Source organism: Carassius carassius, chromosome 5 (genome assembly GCF_963082965.1).
Source record: "Carassius carassius chromosome 5, fCarCar2.1, whole genome shotgun sequence".
NCBI lineage: Eukaryota > Metazoa > Chordata > Actinopteri > Cypriniformes > Cyprinidae > Carassius > Carassius carassius.
In genome coordinates, this window is record NC_081759.1 from 27,234,365 (window position 1) to 27,243,496 (window position 9,132).

Consider the following 9,132-nt stretch of genomic DNA (forward strand, 5'->3'; position numbering starts at 1 on the left):
AAGATTTCCTTTAACAGAATGTATAAATACATGAAATGCAGCTCCAGAACAAAAGCATGAATAGTGCAAAATAGTTGATTAAAATAAATAAAATATTAAGAACATAATTGTAATACTAAAACCAACATAACTGAACAAGCTAAAACACTGTTGTAGTTCTTACTGATAGAATGAAGTGTAAACCTCTATGTAATTGAATTCACATTTAAATAAAGACATAAAAACATTGAGACCGTTTTAACATGCTAATAAATTCAAGGCTTAAACATTTAAGCTAACACTGAAGACTCATGAAGACCTCAATCACTTCCACAGTCTATTAAAGTAAATGCCTGATATGGACGTCTTCTACAGCACAAAGCTATCAGCTGCAGTATTAATTCTAAACGAAAGCACTGAGAATCTAGCCTAATCTTAATTTTAGTTTAAATGTTGAGGCGTTTTGTTCTTCTCTGTTCACTGCTAAGTGACTATATCATTAATGGGCAGATGTGAGTCCTCTTCCTCTACTGGAACACTGTCCAAATCGTTCCTCGCAGGACAGAAGAGCCACCTGAGCAGCACCAGCGCCACACGGACCAGCAGCCTCAGTACAAGAAAAGCAAACGGTACACCAATCTCCATCATGTGAAAGATGGACGTGCTGAAGCGGCTCAGGACACAGGTGAAAACGAAGGTCCCGAGTGCCACACAGGGGTAGAGCGAGAGCTTGGCTAACATAAAGGCGTGCTCTCGTCCACCGTAGCGCACATATGGGTGCAAAGTCTCGCGTTCTGTGAAAAGTGCCGTTACCCACATGGCTAGCTGGAACAGACCGGCGAAGAAGATGATGACGCAGCTTATCTGCACGGCCTCCAGCTCATTGTGGGAGCCTCTGGGAAATTCATGCGTGAGCTGGTAGGCGAGCGGCAGGCCCCCCACGAAGGCCAGGGAGAACGTGTTGAAGAGGCCCATGAGGCGCGTGGCCTTTATCACATGCAGGAAGAGAGAGTGATGAACGAACCAAAGCAGGCCGACAGTGGCGAAGGAACCGAAGTAGGCCAGGTACTCGGGACCGTACTCCTGAAGCGCAGCGACAAGGTTGTTGTCAAACTCCTTCTTCACCACAGATGGATCAGGCACGTTGTCTTCACTGTGTAAGACATTAAAGGGGTCATATGACGTTGCTTAAAAAGAATAGTATGTTGTGTATTTGGTGTAATGCAATGTGTTTATGCGGTTTATTTTCCACATACTGTAAATTATTGTTGCTCCTCTATGCCCTGCCTTTCTGAAACGCGTCGTTTTTTTACAAAGCTCATCGTTCTGAAAAGCGAGGTGTACGCTGATTGGCCAGTGTATTGTGATTGGCTGAACACCTCAAGTATGTGACGGAAATGTTACGCCCCTTGCCATACTGTGATGATGTGTCCCGACGAGACAAAACCAATAAAACCCATTACAAACCAGGCATTTGTTGCATCCAGTGGGGACATAAATACGGATTATAATGACTTATACTGTGTTTTTACGTGTTGCATTGCATCGCACCACATAAACATAAAACCATGACTGCATTTGTCATTGGAGAAACGACAAACAACAAGCGCTTCTCTACACTGCTCAAAAATCAGTGGCAAATCCTTTAAATTTTAAAACATACTTACAGACTTTGAGTCAAAACACCCAGCATTGTAGTCTACTACCCCAGGTTCAGGAAACAGTCCTCCTTAAAATGCACTGCACACATCTGTATGTTTGGATTGAACTCTTCTGGAACACTGTTGTAAATTAACTTAACCACTGATTTCTAGTTGTGTCCTCTTTTGGAAGGCCAATCAAAGTAGTTTCACTTTCGCAACAAAACAGTGTCTCAATGACATGAAGCCGGCGGCAAAAACAATACTACAGCGAGAATCAAAGTTCCAACTTCTTTCTTTGGGTAAACATTAGGGCGGTGTTATCCAAATCTTCCCAAATAGTAAATTATTAATTATGACCCTTTTAACCAGGTGTTTAAAATAAAGTACCAAAGAGGAGCACATTATTTGAACAACTAGTGGCCTGTTGGATCCAGTAATGACAAAACTGCTTTGAAGGCATACAAACCAAATGTCTAAGATGAGCAGCGTGGCTACGATTGCATACACCCCATCACTGAAGGCCTCCACTCGCTCTTTACTCAAAGGTTCACTGGGGCGGTAGGTGTAGAAGGGCACTGAATCTGGACTGTCTTCCACTTGACCTGAGGTTATTTAAAAAAAAAACATAATGCAGTTAGCAAGTGCTCCAATTACACTACAGTTCAAAAGTTTAGGATTTAAAAAAAAAAAAAAAAGTTTTTTGTTTTTTTTTAGCAAGAATGCATTGAATAATGATTCATCAAAGAATCCTAAAGAATGTATATCTCAAGTTTCCGTAAAAGCACGTCTGTTTCCAACATTGATAATGAGAACTGTCTTGGGCAGCCAATCGCCATTTTAGAATTATTTCTGAAAGATCATGTGACTGGTGACTGTAGTAGAGGCTGAATGAATTCAGAATAAAATATTCAAAATAAAAACTGTTATTTTAAACTGTAATAATATTTCACAATATTGCTGTTTTTACTCTATCTTTATCAAATATATGCAGCCTGGTGAACATTAAGTGACTTCTTTCAAAAACATTTGAGAAAATCCCACCAAACCCCAAACTTTGAACAGCAGTGTATGTACAATGATAAAATATCTATGCATTGTAAGAATAAGAGAGTACAGTGTGTTGAGATCTTACTCTTACCCCCGATGGCTTTACTCCCGATCCATTTTAAACACTGAGAGATGTATGGCAGGAATATGACGATAGCCAAAATAATGTAGGACTGCCAGAGGAAAAATACATAAATATTATTAATCAAAATGTTATAATATGAAATATGTTATAATGTGTGTGATTTAAAATTTGTTTTACTTTTGGCATGTATGCCTTTATTATGACAGGACAGATCAGAACTGACAGAAAGTGAAGTGGGAGAGAGAGGGGAAAGATCCTTGAGTCACGATCGAACTCGGGACGCCTGTAGCACATTGCCGCTGAATATTGGCGAAACTGCCCACAAGGCTATCGGCGCCAACTAAACATTCTGTTTTTATATCATAAAATAAACTGTATAAATTTAGCAGTAAATACATAGGCTGCCATAGTTTGTATGAATAAATCGTTCAAGCTCAATCCCTTACCACTTGGATAAGGATGACTGAAAAGACGCTGGCAAACAGGCACATGATAGGAACCCTCATGATGATTTCAAGGATCCGTCTCTTATAATAAGCCTGATTCTCAGACATTTGGATCTGATCATTGAGAAGGAAAGGATGGCTGAATCCATACAAGACAATCAAGGCCTAAAGACACAAAAACATTTGACTGTCAAATAAAACTCAAAGCATCTTCTGCTGGTTAATGTTATTCAGCACATGCAAGTGTTCTCACCTGGATTAAACCAATCACCATGACACAAGCACAGAAGAGGAGGATGCCGAGGGTATTATTAGGGAATGTTGCCATGAGAGAGAACTAAAAGAAGACAAACAAACAAAAATTAATCATGAAAAACAGTCATAAACAGGGAGGTTTCCCATAAAGTCAAATAGTGCTGAACTAAGCAATCTTTCAAAACATCAGTAGAATGACTCACTGTGTATGGTAGAAAGGTTATAAGCATCATGCATGCCTGAAATAGAATAAAAATTGAGATGTTGAAAAGTCACCACACACTTGAATATACAGCTACTTTCCATTCATTAAGAGGAATACTTTGGTTGGTGTTCTCACCAGGTTAAGCAGTGCAAGAGTGTCGTCAATGCGCTCAATGACTTGAAACAACCTAAAACCAAATGCTTAGTGAAATCTTTATGCAAATGAATGAAAACAGCAGTTCTATGAAGTTAATACTTGGTAGAGTGTAGTTCTTGAGGGCTCTCACCGGATATGTGCAGCCCAAGCAACAGTCACAATCAAAAAAGTCATTAAGTAGACAGCAATCTTGGTAGTCAGCAAAGCCTGAAGACTCTGTTTCAGTTCCTGAATATAGAGAGATGGGTTAGGAGAAGAAAAAAAAAAAAAAATTGTGTATTTAATTTGTACGTCTTAAAGCAACAATTCACCCAAAAATGATGTTCATACCTTCACGTTTACATAAACCAGTGGTGATCAAACAAGGACCCCAAGATTTTAAAACCCTCAAGGTATTTCTGAAACATCTGCTATAATGACTACTTATTTTAAAACTTCATTTGTATAAAGCAGTAGTGGCAATAGATTTAAATAATTTGATCATTTTCAGTTGTCCTGCTGCCCTTTGGAGGTGTGCTGAGGGCCCGAGAGGGTCCCCGGTCTCTAGTTGAGAACCACTGCTCTAACTAAACCAGTATGACTTTCTTCTATGACACAAATATAGACAACAGGAAAGACATTGTACTTTATTTTATGTTTATCTGACTTCTGTGGAAATCTCATGGTTATAGCTTAAAATGAGGGTGTGTATAATGACTACATTTTCATTTTTGGGTGAACTATTCCTGGAAGGGTGGCATAATGTAACTTTTCACCTCATTATCCTGAAATTTTGTATGTGCAACAGGCAATATCTGTGAACACAAGAAAATAATGACACACTTTAAACACACATAGTCATACAGTATGTTTTATAAACCCCGTCTTTGTTTGGAGCCCAGAGAACAGGCGATTAGAAAATGACAGCGGTTTTGTCATACACTAGCGGACGTCAGTTGAAGAGTGCATTAAACGCAGTAAAATGTCCCATTCCGTTTGTCTAAAGTCGGTCTGTCTGTGGGTTTCCTCACCATTACAGTGGCGATGATGGAGATGAGCGCATCACTGTAGGCGAGCAGGCGGTGTGATGACTGCGTGCTACTGTATCCGTCCTTCGACGACGCGACGCTCTCCAGAAAGGATTGCGAATGATTCCTCGACGTCCGCATCTTCTCCATCTCCTCGTCATCGTGGTGCTCGATTATTTCGCTTTCATCGTTCTCTCCCATGACCGCGACGGAGTGTGGTGTCAGTGGACGGCGCAGGCATGAAGACACAGAAGTTCTGTTTGCAAACACCGATGACACACTATCAGCTGACCGGAAGATTGCGAGGCCGTTTCCCAAACGGGAGGCTGCGTACTCCGGAGATCGCATTTGCAGTCTGACGTCATCCAGCCTGGTTTATTTCAGTTAACCGAGCATTACATTCCCTTTCTAACTAGGCCAGCACTAATTGACGCAAAATCTTCAGTGAACTGTTGTGAACTTCTGTGAGTCGGACTTAGCTAAAACAAAAACAAAAAACAAAACAGGTGAATGAATCAAATAAAGAACAGCCTTAGGTGAAAGAACAGACTAATTTCAATTAAACTATTAAATTATTAATTTGTTTCAATAGTTTTAAATATTGTGGTTAATAGGCTTTTTTCCCTCTTCTCCCAATTTCCCACAAAATGTGATTTGCCGTTGTTTACGATTCAATATGAATCTGCGTTTAAACGTAATTTTACGATGTCAACGACAAAATCGAATGCTGAATTTTAAGAATGGATTGAGAAAAGAAGAGAAAAGAAGGTGGTTGAATTGTTAAAGAAAAGGTTTTACGGTTAAAGACAAGCTTGATCAAAGATTAAACTGGCAAATTAGTATAAGCAGAAATGCGAAGTACCACTAGAGGGAGACAAAACTTTGTTTTAAAGGACGAACCTGACTGCTAGCAAACTTCAGAGATATTAAATCACCCAAATAGCTTCCAGTTTCTGCATTATTTACCAGTTTACCAGTCACTATGGAGGCAGCAGAATTTGCCAGCATTTTCTTGTACCACAACCAAAAAGAGAAGAAGAAGATGATGATGAAGAAGAGAGAGAGGAGAATCAGCATGTTTTTATGAGCTTTTTCAGTCCCTGCAAATCCACAGTCCCAAACTAACTGGATGCAAAAACAGAAGAGCTCCTTTTGTTTTTTGTTTTTTTTTGTTTGTTTTTTTGTTTTAATGGAATTTCAATCAAAGTGGCTAATTAGAGAATGGAACAGTAACCTAGCAACTAACAATCAGTCATTTCCATTATCAATTGACTGTACAACTAAATATCACATTATACATGCTCACCCACACCAGCATGAAGCATTCATGAGTGAGAACAAAAATTATATTTAAAATGTGATTTTAAAAGGGTGAAAGTCAATAAACCATAAAAATTAGGGTGAGAGTTCAAATAGATCACATGTGTCATTTATTAATAATAAGAGCTTTGTTCCATTGAAAACCAATTCCTGAACATACTCCAAACCATGACCAGAGCAATATACAAAGACATTCATGGATCTGTCTAACTGTTGTGGTGCATATAACCCTCATCTCTATTTAAAATAAAGCTAAACAATTTACCTGGCATTGTGATCCTCCGATGGCATATTCCATCTGTTCCTCTGTAAGTAATTTGCCACCACTTGCTTTCAATTTTTGCAAGCATTACATTAAAATAAATAAATAATTATAAAAAGAAAGAAAAAAAATGTATATATATATATTATTCAATATGTCTGCCTTAATTAATTGTTCTGTTAAGCCTTCTTCTAAGGAGACATCTGTTCATGCCATTCATTCAAGTATAACGCTTTCAAAGCCTTTCGTTTGTTTTGCTATTTGCTTTTTGTTGTTATTAGATTAATACTTAATTGAAAACAACATATTGGCATAATGAACCTCTATACTTTGCATATTTGACAAAAAAATTATGCAGTCGTTTAAACTGTTGTTCACATACCGGTAATTCATTAATGCCTTTACTGCCATATTTAGCAGCCCTTTACAGTGATTTCTGCTGGTGTGTTGTTTTTGTGTCGTCTCAACAGAACTGAACACTGACATTAATGACTGTTCACATAACTGCTTTTCGCTAGTCAGTAAAGGCTAGTCAAGCTGTTTAGCTCAATTTTACTGTGCAACATTAGCAACCTTAAAGTGCCTGTGCATGACCTCTGTGATGACCTTTCAGTTCTCATTGCTATTTTGCAAAACGGATTATGAAGTGGAAATGAGAGTTTTATGTTAAATTAAAAACAGCTTGATGACAGGACAAATCTACGACTGCTCAGTTATGTATAGCAACATTATTACTGACTACTTTGTATGGAATATACAGTTTTATTTTGATGCTTTAATTTGAGTTTTTGTCTATGTGATTCCATGCAAATATTTTTTTTATAAATCGTAAACATTTAAAATGAATGATTTACATAACTCCATTTCACATATTTTCTCTCTCTCTGCATTTCATTTCACATATCCAAATCATATCCAAATAAAGGGTTTAATAGAGTATTAAGGGGTGTTTTTGGAATGGTTTTGTGTGAACAGTTCATGTCTTGGCTTCTGTGTCAACAGTAGCTGAAGAAAAGAGCTGAGGCAAAGTAATCCCTCTGCCACCTTCTGGAAGAACGGGTCAGCAATTTTTATCCCTCCTGGACAACAAACAACTTGATGTGGTGTCATATACACCCGTACAAGCTGGAACATTGGGACAGGATGCATAGAGTATGCTGAGCTACTCCAATCACAGAGGTTGTAGCAGGTCTGTATTAATTCATCCATTTGTGTACAGTCGTGGCCAAAAGTTTTGAGAATTACATAAATATTAGTTTTCAAAAAGTTTGCTGCTAAACTGCTTTTAGATCTTTGTTTCAGTTGTTTCTGTGATGTACTGAAATATAATTACAAGCACTTCATACATTTCAAAGGCTTTTATCAACAATTACATGACATTTATGCAAAGAGTCAGTATTTGCAGTGTTGGCCCTTCTTTTTCAGGACCTCTGCAATTCGACTGGGCATGCTCTCAATCAACTTCTGGGCAAAATCCTGACTGATAACAACCCATTCTTTCATAATCACTTCTTGGAGTTTGTCAGAATTAGTGGGTTTTTGTTTGTCCACCTGCCTCTTGAGGATTGACTACAAGTTCTCAATGGGATTAAGATCTTGGGAGTTTCCAGGCCATGGACCCAAAATTTCAACATTCTGGTCCCCGATCCACTTAGTTATCACTTTTGCCTTATGGCACGGTGCTCCATCGTGCTGGAAAATGCATTGTTCTTCACCAAACTGTTGTTGGATTGTTGGAAGAAGTTGCTGTTGGAGGGTGTTTTGGTACCATTCTTTATTCATGGCTGTGTTTTTGGGCAGAATTGTGAGTGAGCCCACTCCCTTGGATGAGAAGCAACCCCACACATGAATGGTGTCAGGATGCTTTACTGTTGGCATGACACAGGACTGATGGTAGCGCTCACCTTTTCTTCTCCGGACAAGCCTTTTTCCAGATGCCCCAAAAAATCGGAAAGGGGCTTCATCGGAGAATATGACTTTGCCCCAGTCCTCAGCAGTCCATTCACTATACTTTCTGCAGAAAATCAATCTGTCCCTGATGTTTTTTTGGAGAGAAGTGGCTTCTTTGCTGCCCTTCTTGACACCAGGCCATCTTCCAAAAGTCTTGGCCTCACTATGCGTGCAGATGCGCTCACACCTGCCTGCTGCCATTCCTGAGCAAGCTCTGCACTGGTGGCACTCCGATCCCGCAGCTGAATCCTCTTTAGGAGACGATCCTGGCGCTTGCTGGACTTTCTTGGATGCCCTGAAGCCTTCTTTACAAGAATTGAACCTCTTTCTTTGAAGTTCTTGATGATCCTATAAATTGTTGATTTAGGTGCAATCTTAGTAGCCACAATATCCTTGCCTGTGAAGCCATTTTTATGCAATGCAATGATGGCTGCACGCGTTTCTTTGCAGGTCACCATGGTTAACAATGGAAGAACAATGATTTCAAGCATCACCCTCCTTTTAACATGTCAAGTCTGCCATTCTAACCCAATCAGCCTGACATAATGATCTCCAGCCTTGTGCTCGTCAACATTCTCACCTGAGTTAACAAGACGATTACTGAAATGATCTCAGCAGGTCCTTTAATGATAGCAATGAAATGCAGTGGAAAGGTTTTTTTGGGATTAAGTTAATTTTCATGGCAAAGAAGGACTATGCAATTCATCTGATCACTCTTCATAACATTCTGGAGTATATGCAAATTGCTATTATAAAAACTTATGCAGCAACTTTTCC

General features: G+C 39.0%; 1 protein-coding gene across 1 annotated transcript; it reads right to left on the reverse strand.

The window, feature by feature from the left end:
• Positions 1-262: 262 nt before the first annotated feature.
• Positions 263-5,154, reverse strand: tmem175 (transmembrane protein 175). Its single transcript, XM_059550355.1, has 10 exons — positions 4,827-5,154; positions 4,572-4,610; positions 3,947-4,044; positions 3,796-3,847; positions 3,659-3,694; positions 3,454-3,537; positions 3,201-3,365; positions 2,761-2,842; positions 2,089-2,224; positions 263-1,132 (listed from the first exon to the last, which is right to left on the reverse strand). Exons 1-10 carry the CDS (start codon positions 5,022-5,024, stop codon positions 463-465), a joined length of 1,560 nt encoding a protein of 519 aa, XP_059406338.1. The 5' UTR covers positions 5,025-5,154; the 3' UTR covers positions 263-462.
• Between the last annotated feature and the right edge of the window lie 3,978 nt (positions 5,155-9,132).

Coding starts and splice junctions, on each gene's coding strand:
- tmem175 (XM_059550355.1), bottom strand. CDS start 5,024: ATGGGAGAGAACGATGAAAGCGAAATAATCGAGCACCACGATGACGAG. Junction 4,611..4,826: donor CCATCATCGCCACTGTAATG/GTGAGGAAACCC, acceptor TTGTGTTCACAG/ATATTGCCTGTTGCACATAC. Junction 3,848..3,946: donor GCTTGGGCTGCACATATCCG/GTGAGAGCCCTC, acceptor ATTTGGTTTTAG/GTTGTTTCAAGTCATTGAGC.